This window comes from Castor canadensis, chromosome 13, assembly GCF_047511655.1.
Source record: "Castor canadensis chromosome 13, mCasCan1.hap1v2, whole genome shotgun sequence".
Classification (NCBI taxonomy): Eukaryota; Metazoa; Chordata; class Mammalia; order Rodentia; family Castoridae; genus Castor; species Castor canadensis.
The window spans coordinates 4,367,522-4,385,884 of record NC_133398.1 but is presented as its reverse complement, the minus strand read 5'-3'; the positions used below and the strand labels follow the sequence as shown (position 1 = coordinate 4,385,884).

General features: G+C 46.1%; 1 protein-coding gene across 15 annotated transcripts in view; it reads right to left on the bottom strand.

Annotated features, from left to right (window-relative positions):
• Positions 1 to 646: 646 nt before the first annotated feature.
• Ak8 (adenylate kinase 8) overlaps positions 647 to 18,363 on the bottom strand; it is a 128,230-nt gene continuing 110,513 nt past the window's right edge. For all 15 annotated transcript variants that reach the window (XM_074052915.1, XM_074052919.1, XM_074052923.1 and 12 more), the window contains 2 exons: positions 1,617 to 1,697; positions 647 to 974 (listed from right to left, as the gene is read on the bottom strand). In XM_074052915.1, coding sequence (XP_073909016.1) covers positions 737 to 974; positions 1,617 to 1,697 — 319 coding nt within the window. In that variant the 3' untranslated portion in view covers positions 647 to 736. The remainder of the gene's footprint in view (positions 975 to 1,616; positions 1,698 to 18,363) is intronic.

The following is an 18,363-nucleotide window of genomic DNA, read 5'->3' as shown; positions in this document are numbered from 1 at the left end:
CTGGCCTGCAGAGGCCCTGTAGGCAAAGAGTATAGCTGGCATCCAGAGCACCAGGCTCAGGTCTAGCCTTGGATCTAGGTGACCTTGTGCAGAACATTTTATCCTCTGTAGCTCAGTGTGGAGAAATACCCACACCTTAACAAACAAGGACTGCTAGGAGGGTACAAGGAAATAATAGGGGAGGAGGCACACCCTGGCACCTCTCCAGGGTCCTGCAGGCTTGGCAGACCCTAGAGGCTTTAAATCCATGAAAATGAAAGGAAACGTATGTCCTCTGGCACAGTTTCAGGTGCACCCACAGCCCCCTGTGGCTAGAGGCTGCCAGAGCGAAGACAGGGAGCATGTCCCTCACTCTGGAGAGCTCTGCTCAGTGCCGAGTTTCTAAAGCTGTGTTGCTGTGTGCCAACCCTGTGCTAAGAGTCCTTGCTGCATCACCACCCAATGCCACAGCCACCCCGTGAGGCAGCTGGCAGCCACAGTGCTCACCCTGGTTGTGAGAAAAGACAGGTCCTAGGGTAGGTGAACCACCCAACGACACACAGCATACAGGGGCCGAGGCCCAGAGCTTCCGCTTTCCTGTGTTCCCAGACCCCAAAACAAGGCCACCTTCAAGCCACCACACCTTCAGGACACACAAGATGGTGTCTAGAACTCTTTATTAGGGTTTCACCATCACCACGGCCACAGACATTTGCTGTGCACCAGCGGTGTGCACACCTTGCTTGTCCTGAAGCCATCAGGACACTTTCGTGGGCAGGGGATTAATGATGCCACTCTCTATGTACTCGAAGACAGTGTACGGGTCCTGGTCCCCATTGAGGATGATGGCCTGCCTGTAGAACTGCTCCAGCTCTGCAGAATTCCTGTAGAACAGGTCCATTTCCAGCTTGATCTGCTCCTCAGAATCCTTGGGGTTCTGCAGGAGACGAGCCTGGATCTCCATGGTTGGAGGGGGCTTGTACATGAGGTGGAACCTATGAGGAAGGAGGGAAGGAAGCAGGTGATCTGTGGTCCAGCCCAGAGGGCGGGGGACAAGGGGACCCTCTTGTATAGACTGTGTTGGCATGCCTGTCACCATCATCACCAGCCACAACACAAACATTTGCTGTGCCCCAGGCACACCCTCCACTAGGCCTCAAGCTACCAAGAGATCGTGGCTGGAGGGCCAAATACAAGAACACAGGAAGGGCCAAGTTTCTTCCGTCCCTCCCTCCCTCTCTCACTTCTCCTTTATTCCTTCCTTGCCTCCTTCCCTAAGCATCTGCTGTAAGGTTGGCATTCTATCTGTTGGTGGCAACCTTCCCACTCAATGCAGGCATTTCATGTGCTGGGGTCCAGCTGGAGACCCCAAGATAGAGTGGGTGACACTTTGCCAATGTGTTGCTGCAGAGCCTTGGACACTCCTTTCAGCATTACTCTCCCAGGCAGGGAGAACCAACAGATATGCCCAGGAGAGCGAACTGGGCAACTCCACTTCAAGCCTCTGTCTGTTGTCACTGGTGTTACCCCTGGAGCAGGTTCTCCATGGTGCTGGACTCTCTGATGGGTAAGATGCTCTACAGAGGGCATGGCTGCTGGCAGCCATTGATAACCAACCCCCAGGAACCTGGACAAACCTTTCTCCTGTGACTGGGTCAGTTCTTCTCAGGGTCAGTCGTTCAATGATGGAATCTAATGGCACATTCAGGAAAAACACCCTGCAGGGAGAAACGCATTAATCCTGTGTGTCCCATTCTGTACTTCATGGTGCTTTGACATCCCTGAGTCCTGTTGATCCTGGAAGACAGCCCCTCCCAGGGCTGATTCCTAGAGACAGCAAACAGCTTGCCTGTGAGCACGCCTTTCACATATGCACCAGCCATCCGGGGCCCACGGTCCCACCCAACTCCTTCATCCACCTCACTCCAGTCCAGTATTTCCCCTGACCCAAATCAGATACCAGGGTGTGGGACCAGTGAAACTAGAAACATCTGGACAGCCCAGAGCCAGCCAGAATTATTCAGACCACCCCTCTGAAGTTTACTGTGCCTTGCTCACCCTGCCTCCCTTATTTCTTCACACAGAAACCACAACAAAGGCTCTGGTCATCCACACCCCTCACTTCCACTCCTGTTGCTTCCTAATCCCACCCCCACGGAGGCTTCTCCCCTGGAAACTGTGAATAATAAATTCTTCTTTCAACAGCATTGTTTTCTGTATCTCTACTCCGTTACCTCCATAAGGCAAGTCTTGCTACAATCAAGACAAGAACAAACATGTGGCCACCTGGAGAGAATTCCAGGCTGGACCCTGTCACCCTGGGCCCAGGGTTGGCATTATCCATCTTTCAGGGGCTCTGGGACACCAGACTCAGGTCACCACGAAGAGATTTGGGCCAAGAGGACTCCCAGCATGGATGCTCTGGGCTCCCCTGACTTGGGGCAGCTCCCAGCCCCCATCACTGCTGGGGTGGGACCCTGAGGGGCATCATTTAGGTGACCTTCAGGGGAGCAAGTGATCAGTCCTTATAGGAGGGCAGCATGTTCTTTTCTAGTGTTAGAAATTTAATAAGACGAAGCATGAGAAGCTTCGTGCAGAGGTTCAGGTGGACTGTGCTCAAACATGGAAGCAATTATCATTTAATCATCATTATTATTGGCTACTCTTCCCAAGAGCCCAGAATCCTGACTGTCCATGCTCTCCTGGGGAGGTCTCACTCTCTCTTTCACAAAGGAGCCCTGAACTCAAAGGAGAACACTCAAAGCCAACAAGCCCAAATCAGAACCCAACCGGCAAGACAGATGCTTGCTTCTCATGGTATCAGGACTTTCCTCCTGGGGACACATCTGCTAAACCCCTCCTCCAATGGTGTGATCCCACCCCACTGTTTGGGGCAATAGAGCCCTTTCTTTATACAAAACCTTAGGAGAGCAATTCTCAGCAACCTACAATGTTCCCAACAGAGCCGATCTGGCCACATGTGTCAACAGTATGAAGCAGAGACGCCTAGCCTTAGGCTAACATTGAACCAGTGGAACAGACAAGGGTGCTATTGCCCTGGGTGGCAGGGGCAAAGACGCAGGTGTCAGTGGCCCCTGTCCACATAGCTAATCCCTACACCCTGTCTCCTAGTGTTAAACCATCTTGGCTTATTTTTTTTTTAAGTAACTTCTAGAATATTCCATCGCTCACTTGCTTTTTACTCATTTGTCATTCAATTCAGTCTTACATTTATTGAGTGTCAGTGTGTGCGAGGCACAGTAGCAGCTCCAGTGTTTACCAGCTTTTATATGGAACTGGAGCAAGACATTTAATAGGATCAACATCAGGGTTTTATGACTGACACACCTCCTGTGTACCTAAATCCTTACATTCTTTTCACTTTTAAGTCAGTAAACTCCGGCCAGGAGCACTTCTCAGTGGAAGGACAACATGTCAACAAGACCTCCTACCTTCACTTTTAGGGTGGGAACCCTTTTAGAATGGATACTGTCTCTCCAAGTCAGTGAACAAAAGAAAGCCCTCACTGACACCCTTGAAATTCTCCAGGGGTGCTGAGTGGGCCACACCTTGGTAGGTTCAATGGGACACTACTTCCCATGGGTCTGGATCGGCCCTTTGGGCCCAGGTTCCACCTGGTATGACCAGAGCAGTGATGCCACAGGAATTAGGCAGGGAGTTAGGAAACCTCGTAGCTGATAATGATGGTTTGGATGTTGATAAGGAATCACATTTAGACAGCTGACATTAACAGAATGACCTGTGACATACAGCAGGGGCTGACTGACACACAGTCCCTACAGCCCCTGAAAAGTGACAGCCCTTGTCTGACCATCCAAGGCCAAGAAATGTCCTGCCCAACATGCGAGAGGAGTGGATGAGACATGACCCAGTTTTCTAGGGCTGACCTCAGTAAAAGGTCGAGGTCTCGGAGCCCCCAGTGCTCCCTCTTGAGCCCCCCTTCCCCCACCCCGAGGGCACTTTGCTCTGCTCTTGCTTTGCTTTGCATTGATAAACCTGTTCCTGCTTAAGTCTCTGTGTCCATTCTTAAATTCCTCCAATGAAACCAAAAAATGTCTGGTCCCCAGAACCAGGGCCCCAAATCTGGTAATGTCTTTTGGCAAGCCAGCCAGGAGGAAGGAGACACTCACCCAGGAGCTGGTGACTTTACCTCCCCCAATCCAGGTAAGCCAGTCTATTTCTGTTCAGCTTCTTGCTTGTTTCTTTTTCTCAGTTAGGTGTCTCATGCTTGTTTTGCTTCCCTGTTACCATGGTGATGGGCAGGAATTATGCGATTATTTTGCTGCACATAGTCAGACATTCCACAAAGGGCAGTGTCTGATTTGCTCTGGACCTTTGAACACTTTGTTCCACCTGTTTTCTTCACCATTAGAGGATCCAGGGAGCAATGGTTTCCTCTTACGAGCTTGTCTTAGATCTCACCTGATCTCTTGCATCATGAGACCTATTTTATTTGACAGTTGGCCCCAGTGATTAGGAAGAAGCTCCACAAGTTAGCACTAGACTCTCAAGCCCCTTAAACTTGGTTACTTAGATGTAGCCTTCTTGGTCTTAACAACCAAGAACAAGTGGAGGAAAAAAAACCATAGGGCACAGAAGTAGACAAGAGACTAGAGGCTTGATAATACGTAGACCAAAGTTTTGGCCATCCTTCAAGGAGCCAGGATGCCTCCAAGTCACTTAGGAAGTACTCCCTCCACCAAAAGGCCCCCAATAAAGGGGTCTGCTTTAACTGAAAACATTACAGCAAAAAATGCCCTCAAGTATGACAGTTACCAAAGACACCCTGTTCCATGTGCCACCAAAAGGGGCATTGGAAACAGGATTGTCCCAGCTCTGAAGGGAGCTGAGATCAAGCCTGGCAGGGCCATATCTGAGTAAAGCTGCCAAGTGTTCTTTGGCCCCCTCTAGGACCACTCACCTCAGAAGGGAGGAGCCTGGGTGACTCTGGATGTGTCTGGAAAGCCTATCCAATCCCTTATTGACACAGGCTGCATTTTTTGGGTTTCACTCTCTCATCCTGTGCCCTTATCTTCCAAAGCCTGCACTATTATGGGAGTTGAGAGAAGGCTTCAACAGTACAGGTTCATTCCTCTCTTGGGAAGACCAATTTGCCTTTTGTATTCTAAACTGCAATTAAAAGGTTAACATATAAAGATTTGGGGCTCTTTGTGTATTTTCCTTTTTCCTTCCTCTTGCTTACATTAAGATAGTTTTGCTGTTCAAGGTCCTTTAGAAGTTTTGTTACGTGCCCTTCGATAGCTCAGTTGGTAGAGCGGAGGACTGTAAAAGTTTTGTTATCTTAGCCAGCCCTAGCTGGAATGTACCATTCTATAACTCATGTAGGATCAAAAGAAAAAATTGTGTAAAAGGGCCCTTTTAGTGAAAGAAGAGGGTGATGGATATATGCATATGTGTAAATATGACTGACATATACTATATGCATTGTGAAAACAGAATAATGAAACACAATAAGTTCTGAAGAATAATGAGAGGTGAATGTAATCAAAAGACATTGTGTGCATGCATGGAAATATCACAACAAACCCCACTACACAATTAAAAAATAAAAATTTTTAAAGGCCCTTTTAAAATCCAAGTGGCAATAAATTCTGTGTAAAACCTGCAGGTAGATGTGGACAGGTGATCTTATTTGTCTCCCTCTCTCCTAAGTATAATCTGGGTTAAGGACCAAGGTAAAAAGGACCAGTAATAGGAGATGAGAAGATACAAAGAAGGTCATAAATCAAAGAGGCTTTTTCCATAAGAAGAGACTTTGTTAATAAAGTTTTGTCCTAACGTAAGGATTGTTCTGAAATGGAGTAAGAATGCAGCATGAGCAGCAGGGTGAGCTGAGAGACAATGGTGGGATACGGCAGGGGGAGAAGAGGCATAAACGATGTAAAGAAGACATTTTCTGGATAAGGATTTTGAGTGGTAGGACAAGGTTTTGTCCTGAAAGCAAAAGATTATTCCAAAATGAAAACAACCAGTAAGGGCAAAGGCAAAAGGTTAAAAGCCTGTTGCAGAAGGATCATGCCAGGATTTATAATGAGGTGTGCAGTTGATAGAAAGCCTGGTGCCATCTTGGCAAGTTCAAAACAGCTCAGCAAGGCAGGAGAGATAAAGAGGGCTTTGTCACGTGATGTCCCCCCCCGACCTCTGCACCACAGCAGAGGATCTCATGAGATAGGAGCCACTCCTCAGAGTCCCCTATAAGTTAGGGAGATGGATAGGAACTACTTTGAGTTAAAATAACAGCAACAATAATAAAATAGACCTCCTATTGTATTTGTAAAAAATTCAAATTTCTGGGAAACATTTTACCCCTTCAAATTAACTCTCAAAGCGTTTTGCATTTACTCTGTTCTCACCACCACAGCTAAGACAGCTGGATGTTACGTGTTTCAACAGAGGACCTGTCCTTACCGTCATACCGAGTGGACTCACCCATCGCCCTTCCTTTATCCTTTATCCTTTATCCAGGGAGAAAGATACAAAATGCCAACTCTGCACCCAAAGACCAAGCTCCCTAAATTAATTCTTCAAGGTTTACCTAATAAAAAGTTACTGTAACTCAACATTTTGTTTGCAACATATGTTTGCAGATCATTGTAAATTAGAAAGAAAGAAACACGCTGTACAAGTTAATTCTTCAAGATTTTTCTTCTGGCTGGGTGCCTGTAGTTCACACCTGTAATCCTAGCTACTAAGGGGACTATGTTTGGGAGAATCAAAGTTTGAGGTCAGCCTAGGCAAATAGTTCATGAGACTCCAACTCCAAAAACAATCAGAGAAAATGGACTGGTGACGTGGCTTAAGCCATAGAGTGCCTGCTTTGCAAGTATGAAGCCCTGAGTTCAAATCCCAGTCCCATCCCCCCCAATCTCTATTTTGATATCCCAAGAGGCCACTTGACGTAATTTGAGATCCTGCTCCATCTTAATCCTAGCTGTTGGTCTCCAGGTGCCTAGTTGCTGGCTCCTACCTAGTGAAGAGTTCCAGGTGGCCCCAGAAATAAGGTTGGGGACTCTCATTCTGGAAGGGAGGGATGCCCCTCTCCAGATTGTAGCAAGGTTGCTGACTGTACTCTAAAAGGATGGAAACATCACCTTGTTGGACTATAGTGGTCATGAACTCCTAGTTAACAAGAGTTCTGCTGGACTCCTAATTACAGAGGAGTTCAAATAAAAAATCAGAGTGGGGACATATAATCCTAGCTACTGCAGAGACAGACATTGGGAGGGTTGTGGTTCAAAGTCAGCCTGGGGAAAATGTTCATGAGACCTCATCTCAACCAATAAAGCCTGGGCATGGTGGTATGTGCCTGTCATCCCAGCTCTGCAGAAAGCATAAATAGAACTGTGGTCCAGGCTGTCCCAGGTATAAGTGCGAGACCCTATTTGAAAAAGACCTGAAGGGAAAAGGGGCTGAGGGCGTGGCTCAAATGGTAGAGCGCCTGCCTAGCAAGTACAAGGACCCAAGTTCAAGCCTCAGTACTACCAAAACAAAACAAAGTTATAGAGGCTATGTTCATCTCTTTTCTTTCTTCCCTTCCTTCTTTTTTTTTCTTCAGGCACAGAGTGAAATTAAAGAATTGTGATTTTAAAAAGGGGGGATCAAAGAAAAACGTCAATCTTCTACAATACTACATGGCTTCAAAATAACTGAAAATGGAGAGATCTGGCCCATAAACTGGAGTCTAATTTTAATACTGTTCTTCAATTAATCTATTTTGTAAAAGTAGAGTTAAATTTCAATATGAACAACTATTTTATGGCATTATACCAGAACCATAAATTCAGAGAATATGTAAAATGCATTATGCTGCTGCATCCACATTGGAGGATCCATTAAAAAGATTTGGGGGAGACCCCCATTAAATCATAAATATATTGGTCCCCTACTAGTGTACAGACCACAGGTGCTGTAATGGACACCAGGACAGAATGTACCCTAACTCATGGTAGTCCCCTAAAGCATAGAGGGCAATGGGCAGCTAGATATGGACATGGAGACAGGACAAGTGAAAATGACCAGGCTCATCCTGGGGTGACCGACTGTCCTCCCGGGAGCACCCTGTTTCTATCTCCCCTGCAAGAAGCACACTGGGGTGGCCGTGCTTCTGGGCACACCCTGCACACCATAACTGGAGATTGTGCTGACGGGTGGGAAAGGTAAAGACTGGGACACATGACTGGGCGTAACAGGAACCAACAAGGATGCTGCTCCGTGAGGGGAAATTAATACCAAGTGGTAAAACTGCCCGAGGATGGGTTTAAAAACCACAGCCACCATCAAAAAATTGGCTACCGAGTGGCACACACAGTACTTACAGCGACAGCCAAAGAGTTTAATAAAGGTGCTTACACGGGTTTAAGAAAAGTGCTTCCCATGATAAAAGCGAGAGCACACAAGGGAGGGGTGAGGATAGGTAAGACACCTAAAAAACTAGATAGCATTTGTTGCCCTTAACGCAGAGAAACTAAAGCAGATACCTTAAAAGCAACTGAGGCCAATAGGAAAAGGGGACCAGGAACTAGAGAAAAGGTGAGATCAAAAAGAATTAACCTAGAAGGTAACACCCACGCACAGGAAATCAATGTGAGTCAATGCCCTATATAGCTATCCTTATCTCAACCAGCAAAAACCCTTGTTCCTTCCTGTTATTGCTTATACTCTCTCTATAACAAAATTAGAAATAAGGGCAAAATAGTTTCTGCTGGGTATTGAGGGGGTGGGGGGAGAGGGAGGGGTGGAGTGGGTGGTAAGGGAGGGGGTGGGGGCAGGGGGAGAAATGAACCAAGCCTTGTATGCACATATGAATAATAAAAGAAAAATGAAAGAAAAAAAAGAAAAAAAAAGAAAAGTGCTTCCAAAAGCCTAAAGTTACTGAGTGAAATGCAGTGCCAGACATGCGTCCTTGTCAGGAAAGTCCCCAAAGCCTCCCACGCCATGCGCGCTGTGCCAGAACAGGACACAAGTCCTGACTGCTGGAGGCGCCAGAAGCTCTAGTTCCAGGCCATGGAGAAATCAGTGGGGCGGGGTGGGGGCACTGTCCTCAACGGCCCTGCTCAGCGGGGCTCCTGTGTGGCACACGACTGCAGGATGTGCCCAGCAGTGCAATATTGACACAAGGCGTGTGGGCGCAGCCAGCCACAGTCCAGTTGGCTCTTGGGTCCACTCCATGGAGGGGGATCCATGTCTGGTACGGCAGGCCGGGACAGAGCTTGTGTGTGGCTAAAAGTCATCCACCCCTGCCAGGGAGCCGCTCCATTGTTAGGTTGAATGGGAGCTTCTCCTGCTGCTTTGGATCTTTTAAAAAATTGGTTATAGATTAATAAACGGGGGGTTTCATTGTGGTAAAACCATACTTGTGTAGTGTACCTTGAACAGGTTCACGCCTCCATTACATTCTCAGTTCCCCTTCCTTCTCCCCCTCATTCACAGCGTCCGCTGGGTTCCATTGTTCTGTGTTCATATGTATTGCACAGCGTACCTCCATCCCCTCGTCCCTTCTGCTGAGCCCCCCAGACAGACACGCGTTCGTGTCCCATCATCACCATCACTGCCACCATCATCACAACACATCGTCATCATTTTAGGCCCCGGTTCTACAAGTGAGCGATAACATGATGTTTGGTCCTTGGAGCTTGGCTTATCTCACTCAGCATGCTCATCTCCAGTTCCACCCATTTTCCTGCAAATGCCATCATTTCGATTTTCTTTATGGCTGAGTAATATTCCAGGGCACACACACACACACACCATATTTTATTCATTCATCGGTTGTTGGGCACCCCGGCTGATCCCACAGTTTGGCTATGGTGAACAGAGCTGCAATAAATGTGGCTGTGCAGGCATCTCTCCCGTACATTGATTTAGAGTCCTTTGGATAAATACCAACAGTGGTGTGGTGGGGCCATGTAGGTCTACTTTGAGTTTTTTGAGGGACCTCTGCACTGGTTTCCATGGTGGCTGCACTAGTTTACGTTCCCACCAGCAGGGTGTGAGGGCTCCTCTTTCCTGCATCCTGGCCAGCATTTGCTGTTGCTTGTTTTCTTGGTGATGGCCAAGCTGACTGGGGCGACATGAAATCTTAATGTAGGGTTTTTGTTTTTTTTTTTCTGTACTAGAATTTGAAATCAGGGCCTCATGCTTGCTAGGCAGATGCTTTACCACCTGATCCACTCTGCCAGCCCATTTTTGTGTTGGGTATTTTTGAGATAGGGTCTCACTGGGTGTTTTTTGTTTGTTTGTTTGGTTTGGGCTGGACTTGAACCCAAGTCTCCTGATCCCTGCTCCTGAGTAGCCAGGATTACAGGGGTGAGCCACAAGTGCCAGGCTTAGAATACTTATGATTTGCACCTTCTTTTTGGCTGAGGATGTTGGACATTGCTTCATGTATTTATGGCCCTTTGTACTTCTTCTTCCGAGAATGTCTGTTCAGTTCATTTGCCCACTAATAATTGGATTATTCTTTTTAGTTTTTTGAGCTCTTTGTATATTCTGCATATTAATTCCTTATTTACAGACTAGCTGGCAAATATTTTGTCCCATTCTGTTTCTTGATTTTGGTATTGTTTCTTCTGTTATACAGAATTTTTTTAATTTGATGCAGTAGCAAATGTCAATTCTTGCTCTGATTTCCTAGGCAATTACAGTCCTATTCAGAAAATAGTTAGCTATGCCGACATCGTCCCGAGTTTTTCCTGTAGTAGTTCCAGTGTTTCAAGTCTTACATGAAGACCTTTGATCCATTTAGAGTTGATTTTTGTACAGGAGAGATCGGGGTCTAGTTTCATCTCCTGCATGTAGATAGCCAGTGCTCCCAGCACCACTTTCTTCAGTGTATGTATTTAGCTCCTTTGTCAAAAGATCCACCTGGCTGTAGCTGTGTAGGCTTATAGCAGGGCTTCTATTCTGTTCCATTGGTCCTTGTGTCTTTTTTTGTGCTGTATCATGATGTTTTTGTTACTATGGCTTTGCAGTATAATTGGAACTCTGGTATTGTGGTATCTCCAGCTTGCTCTTTTTGCTCTGGATTGCTTTTGGTATTTGGGGTCTTTTATTCTTCCATATAAATTTTAGGATTGATTTTTCTATTTCTGCTGAAATGATATTGGGGTTCTGATAGGCATTGCATTTGAATCTGTAGATTGCTTTCGATAATATAGCCATTTGCACAAAATTAATTCTAATCCTTGAACATGGCAGGTCTTTCCATCTTCTGATTTTTTTAATTTCTTTTTTCAAATTTTTATAGCTTTCATTGCAGAGGTCTTTCACCTCCTTGGTCAAGTTTATACCGAAGTCTTTTTTGGGGGTTATTGTGAATGGGATTGCTCTCCTGATTTCTTTCTCAGCCTGCTCATTGTTGGTATATAGAAAAGCCTCTGATTTTTGAATGTTGATTTTATATCTTGCTACATTGATGAAAGTATTTCTAGGATATTTCTGGTGGAATCTTTGGGGTTTTTTAAGCATAGGAATATATCATCTGCAAACAGAGATAATGTGACTTCTTCCTTCCCTATTTGAATCCTAAAAGGGATTAAAAAAAGGGATTTTTTTTTCTCTTGCCTTGTTGCTTTGTCTAGGAATTCCAGTACTACACTGAATAAGAGTGGGGAGAGAGGACACTCCTGTCTCATTCCTGACTTTAGAGGAAATGGCTCTGGTTTTCTCCATTTAGTATGAGGTTTGTCATATATAGTCTTTATTATGTTGTATGCCCCTTCTGCTCCTAGTTTCTTCAGAAAGGATGTTGAGTTTTGTCAAAGGTTTTTTTCTGCATCTATTGAGATGGTGATTTTTGTCGTTGATTCTGTTTATATGCCGTATTATATTTATTTATTAAGGATGTTGAACCATCCTTGCATCCCTGAAATGAAACCAACTGGATCATGGTGTATGATCTTTTCATGTGTTGTTCAATTCCTTTGCTGGATCTTGCTAAGGCTTTCTTTAACATCCCTTTAGTCTCTGAATCTAAATTCACCTGGGGTGGACAGCAATGGACCTTCAGTGTCCTTTGCCAAGGTTACTCTCACTTCCCCTCCCATCTGCAATGATTCAAATACACCTAAGGTAGCAGATGGGAGATCAGCCCTGACAGATTACCACTGCTGCCAGCCACATTTGAGGGAAACCTCTTCTTGCAATTGGTGACTACAATGGTAAGCCACACCAAATCCAAGTGTTGAGCTTCAAAAGTTTCACTTACAAATGATGTGTGCCAGGGCTTCCCACCAACACCATGAGATAACCATCAACAATCAGGACCTCTAGAACAGGCCGCCTCTAGAACAGAACCTCTATTCCTCCACCTCAGGCTCAGCCATCACCCTGGACAGACAGAAGGGAGAAAAGGTGGTTCCGAAGGTGGGGCCAGCGCCCCTGTTCGTCAGGAAGGAGTTTCTGAAGAAAGTGATCCACGGCCCTCCTCCCTTCTACGGGTCCACACTCCTTGAGGGGAATGACGCAGGGGTAGCAAGGGAGTTAGGAAGCCTGATGGCTGAGAACCATGGCTTGGACACTGATAAGGAATCACATCCTGGAATGGGGACATTAACGGAACAACTTGTGACACATAGCAGGTTCTGGCTGGCCCACAGCCACACAGCCCATGGGAAACGACAGCCCCAATGTGACCACCCCAGGCCAAGAACTCCCTGTCCGACATGTGGGAGGAGTTGATGAGACAAACCCCAGCTTTCCAGGACTGACCACCCCAGCGACCACAAGCCCCCCCAAAAAACTGAGGTCTTGGGACCCCCAGCAGTGCTCCCTCGTGAGCCCCTCACCTCCCATCTGGATAGGGACATTTCTGCGTGGCTTTCACTGATAAACCTGGCCTGCTCAAGTCTCCTCTGCGTCCATCCTTGAGTTCCTTCTCCAAGAGTCCTGACCTGGTAATAGGACTGTACCCCCACCCCGTGTCCTGACACCCAGCAGGTGGCCAGGGAACACAGGGGAGGAATGAAGACATGGAGAGTGAGCACTCACTCCTGGTGCTCTGAGAATGGCCCTATCTCAGAATCCCCAGGGAGCCCCAGGCCAGGCCGTGAGGCCCTTGCCCAGATACACCTGGGAGAGTCCCACCATGCGTGGGCACTGGAACCTGCTGTCTTGGCCAACCACCAGGCAGGGATGCTGAACCAGTCTTAAGCTTGTGGGTCCTTTGAGTCCCTGGATTTGAAACTACAAATGATCGGCACCTGAAGGGTGTGAGCTTTCCTGGACGCTGGCAGGTTGTCCTATCACCAGATTTTAGAAGGCACAGTGACAAAAGTGGTTGGGAACCTCTGGTCCTAGCCCACACCTCCTGCTCTCAAGGGCAGAAGGCCTAGCCCTGGCAGACTGAGCAGGTGGCTGACCCAGGCCTGTGGCAGCTGCCGTGCACTGTCCTTGTCCTCACTGTCTCCCCTGCCTGGTTCCCTCTGGAAACCGTACTCTCCTCCCTGTGGCTTGGTTGAAACAAACTTGCCTAGGGCTGCAGGACTGGGCACCAGGGAGGTTCAAAAGACGCTGGCTTTTCCTGGCCACAGGGATTGGTTCAGGACACAAAGCCGAACCAAGGGAGCTTCATTTCTGCTGAGGCTGCAAAGCGGATGGAATGGCGGCCTGGGTTGTGCAGAGAGAGCTTCTCCAAGAAGGAGCCCATGGGAGAAAGCAGAGAGATGACAAGAAACAATGTTTGGGGCCCTGGATCAAGCTGTGCCTGCAGCCAACACTTTGGCATCTGACTGACATGAATACATAAATCTTTTGTTTTGCCTAAGCCTGTTTTAACTGGGTTTCCTGCAATAGTCACCCCAGGGACACCTAAGACACCCAGTCTCTCCAAAGCCACTGGCTTCTTAAAAAGAACTGATTAATCAAAAGTGAGTCCCAGCTGAAGTTCACTTCTGCCCAGTGGTCAGGCAACCCTGCTGGTGCCTGGTGAAGCTGCAGCGGGTTCTCCACATGAGGCATCATTCCCAGCAGCTTGGTGGGGCTGTGATTCAGGAAACCCTTTCCTCCCTGCCATGATCTCCATAGTGACTTCCCTGCATGATGTGTCACAAAACAGCCACCAAATGGAGCATGGGAGACAGACAAGCATGTAAACACAGGAGTGCAGGTGCCTCGCGTGCTTTCATCCCTCACCCCAGCCCCCTGCACACCCAACAGCAATGCAGACAAGGCCGTCACCGCAGCTGACAGTGCCACTCTGAATGCTTGCCACCAGTAGAAACACGCCAATTTGGAACTCACTGGTAATTGAAGCTGCTCCATAAGCAAATGAGCCCTAACTGAAAGATTCCTCACCCAGGGTATCAAGGCCGATGTCGTCATTCAAGGGAATGGTTTGTGGATGGCTGGCAAGATCAGAGGCACAGTACCACCACACTGGTGTCTGACAGGTGTCTCTGGGAGAAGCCTGGCTGGACAGGGCTGCATTCCCTGTGGAATTCCCAGGGTGGGAGCCAGGTGTGGGGTGCAGGGAGGGGGGCCCAGGCTGCTCTGCTGAAATCTACTGCCCACCCCATGCACCACTCTGCCCCACAACCTGCTTTTTGTTTTCTGAGATTTATTAAATAATGCAGTTAGAAAAGGGGAGAAGGGCACAACCAAAGAATACATAGAGCTGGCATGGGGTGGTGGGTGGGGGTGGGGCAGCCACCAAGGGTGTGAATACAGCAGGTGTTGAGGTTGACAGGTGGGAGCCATACCTGCCTGTGGGACTGCAAATTCCAGGCTATGGGTCACAGGGGAGTTGGAAGGTGCCCGAGTGTGGGTGGTGGGTGCTGATCCCACTGCTTTAGGTGGGACACCAGCACCGCCTAGGAGCTGTTGGCTGCAGGTCCGGAGCTCTACTGTCTACCCAGTGAACTGGAGTCCACACCTTGACAAGATCCAATGGTCCACAGGCTGAGAAGCGTCACTGATCCATCCTCCCAAGGTGTGTCTGATGTTGAGACTCATCCAGATGGCTTGTCTACAGTGTGGATCTGGGGATCCCTCCCTCCCCCACAGCTGTCAATCTAGCATCTCCTGGGAGAGGCCAGGAGACCTGTGCTTGCAAATCAGCAGCTCAGATGTTCCTCATGCTAGGGCAAGTCTAAGATCCCTGATCTCCTCCCAGGTCTCACCCTTGGCCACACACTAGTATTACCAGGGTCCCACTCACAGAGATTCTGGTATAACTCTCCAGGGTGGGAATAGAATGGGAGGTGTTCTTGTTTGGTTGTTTTATTTTGCTTTGCTTTGCTTTTTTTTTGGTGGTGGTGGTGACGTAGTGGGGCTACAACTCAGGGCTTCATGCTTGCTAGGCAGGCGCTCTACCAATTGAACCATGCCTCCAATTCTTTTGTGCTGGTTATTTTGGAGACAGGATCTCACTTTCTGTGAGACCTGGACCATGACCCTCCTATTTTAGGCTTTCTGCCATTTCTGGGATGACAGGTGCATGCCACCAATGCCCAGTTGGCATGGGAGTTTTCAAGAGCTAGTGGTCTACATGTACAATGGAATATTATTCAACCTTGAAAAGGAATTAAGTTCTGACACATGCTCCAACACCTAAATAAACCTTGAGGACATAATTCTAAATGAAATAAGTCAGATACAAAGGGCAAATATCATATGAGGTAACTGAGTCCTTACATTAACAGAGACAGAAGTAGAATGGGGCTGTGGAAGAGGGAAAATGGGGAGTTACTGTTTAATGGAGACAGTTTCAGGAATGAGGAATGTTCTGGAGATGGTGGTAGTGGTGGTTACACACATTGTAAATGCACACTTACAAATGGTTAGTACATTTCAAGTTATGTAGATTTCACCACACATACAAGCAGGTGGAGGTGACTGGCGGTGGGACCCTCTGGCTATGAGTGAGCTTACAATTTAATGAGGTTCCAAATGCACACGTGTATATAAGTGATACGATAGTCCTAACTTTGAAAAAAAATGTAAATGTTGTAAGAATTCTTTCAGAAAATATGAGGACTTGAGCTCCCAAAGTTACTTAATTAAGCAATCTTAATTAAGCAAAACCAAAGACATTACAATAAAACTACCTACATCCCTCATGACCATGGATGCAAAATCCTCAGAAAAGTTTTAGCAAATTGTATCCAGCAGTACATAAAACCCATTGCAACTAAGTGGAATTTGGACTGGGGATGAAAGACTACAAAACCCAATGCAATTTATCGTATCATTTGACTATAATCCCAATAGATGTGGAAAAGCACTTTAAACATTACATAAATACATGGTTTTAAGAAAACCCTCAGAAACTAGAAACAAAAGAGAACCTTCTCAACTCGATAAGCAGTGTATAAACAGTTGTTGTACAGCAACAACCCACACATAACTGCTATTGTCATAGTTAACAGTTCACCCCTAAAATTGGGAAGAAGACAGGGATGCCCACTCTCACCACTCCATTCAACATTATGCTAGAAGTTCTAGGTTATGTGATAAGACAAGACAAGAAAATAACATGCATATAGACTGAAATAAAATTATCTCCACTTATAAATGACAGAATTAACCAATAGAATGTGCCAAAGAATTTTCAAAAAAAAAAAAAAGCTCTTAAATCTAGTAAGTCAATAAATTCGAAGGATGCAAGAAACCAAAAATAAATCAACTTTCAATACTAGAAATGAACTACTGGAAACTGAAATTTTAAAGCACTGCTATAGCAAACCACTTAGGTATAAAGTTAACAAAATAATGCAAGCTCTCTAGGCTGAAACAAAATGAAAATGAAAAAAATAAAATGCTGATGAAAGAACTCAAAAAGACAACTATACTATGTCCACAGACTCAGACACTCAATATTGTAAAATTTCAGTCCTCCTACAATAAATCTATAGATTCAATATACCCACGATCAAAATTCCTACAAGGTTTTTTGAAGGTTCTAAACTTTATATGAGAAGGGAAAGGAATTAGAATTATTAAAAATAATACTGAAAAGGAAAAACAAGTTGAGTTCAAGACTTACTGCAAAATTACAGTAATCAAAATAATAAGAGTGTTAGTGAAGGGACAGACACATAGATCAGGACAACTGAATAGATAAACATGGTCAATTACTTTTCAACAAAAGTCCCAAAGCAATTCAATGGAGAAAGAACAGTCTTTTCACCCAAAAGTGCTAGAACAATTGGATATCCATATGCAAATCATAATAAGCAAATTGACCCCTACATACTATATACAAAACTTAACTCAAAATGGATCATAGACCTAAATGTCAAACCTAAAACCATTAAACTTCTAGAAGAAAAGTTTGTGATTTGGGGTTGAAGATCTTCCTAGCTATGACATCAGATTCATAAATCAGATTTCATTAAAAGTCTAACCTATGCTCTTCAGGACTTGGAGGTATGGCTCAAGTGGTAGGACACCTGCTTGGCAAGTGCAAAGCTCTGAGTTCAAACCCCCATCCCATCAAAAAAAAAAAAAAGGTTCCTAATAAAAACCTATGCTCTTCAAAGGACATCAGCAAAATGAAAAAAATCCACCAACTGGAGAAAATATTTGCAAAGGACATATCAGACCAAGGATTTGCATCCAGAATATACAAAAGTGTAAACTACACGCAGGATAGGCAAGTGACACAAAAGGAAGCGTAACAGAGCCCTCAGTGCGTTCAAGTGGGGAAAATACAGTTTAGAAGAACCATCTGTTTTTCTTTTGGTGGTGCTGGGGTTTGAACTCAGGGCCTTGTGCTTGCTAGGCAGGCATTTGAGGCATACCTCCAGCCTACAAAAAACATTTCTTGGAAAAGGCTGGAGCTGCCTCTTCCTTCTGAGGCAGTGAAGACTCAGCCTGTCACGTGAAGCCCTTTGGGGGCTGCAGCTGACTCTGCTATGTTACAATCATGGGATCTGAGCTGAGAGTGGGAGGAAGAGAGAGGGTCTTGGAGAGACTGGGCGAAAGCAGGTGTCAGTAAAATGTGTAGAGGTTATCAAAACTAAAAAGTAAAAATGAAGCCACCTGCCAAGGCTCTATCTGAGTCTGTTTTCTGTTAGTTATATAATGACATACCTGGGGCTGAGTAATTAATAAAGAAAAGAGGTTTATTTAATGTGCGGTTCTGCAGGTCAAGGACAATGGTGCTGACTTCTGAACAGGCCTCATAAAGAATGTTATCACATAAGAAGTCCATTCGTCCTTTCTGATGGCCTGTCCCCAGTAACCTAGGAGGTTCCACTACCTCTTAACATCCCCACACTGGGGACTTTGGAGGATGCTCTAAATCCATATCCACATCTAAACCACAGAAGATTCGTCCCTCTGAGTGAGTACACAAGAGACCAGCTGGCTAAGGAAGGGCTGGGGTTGCCTTGTTGGTGCTGC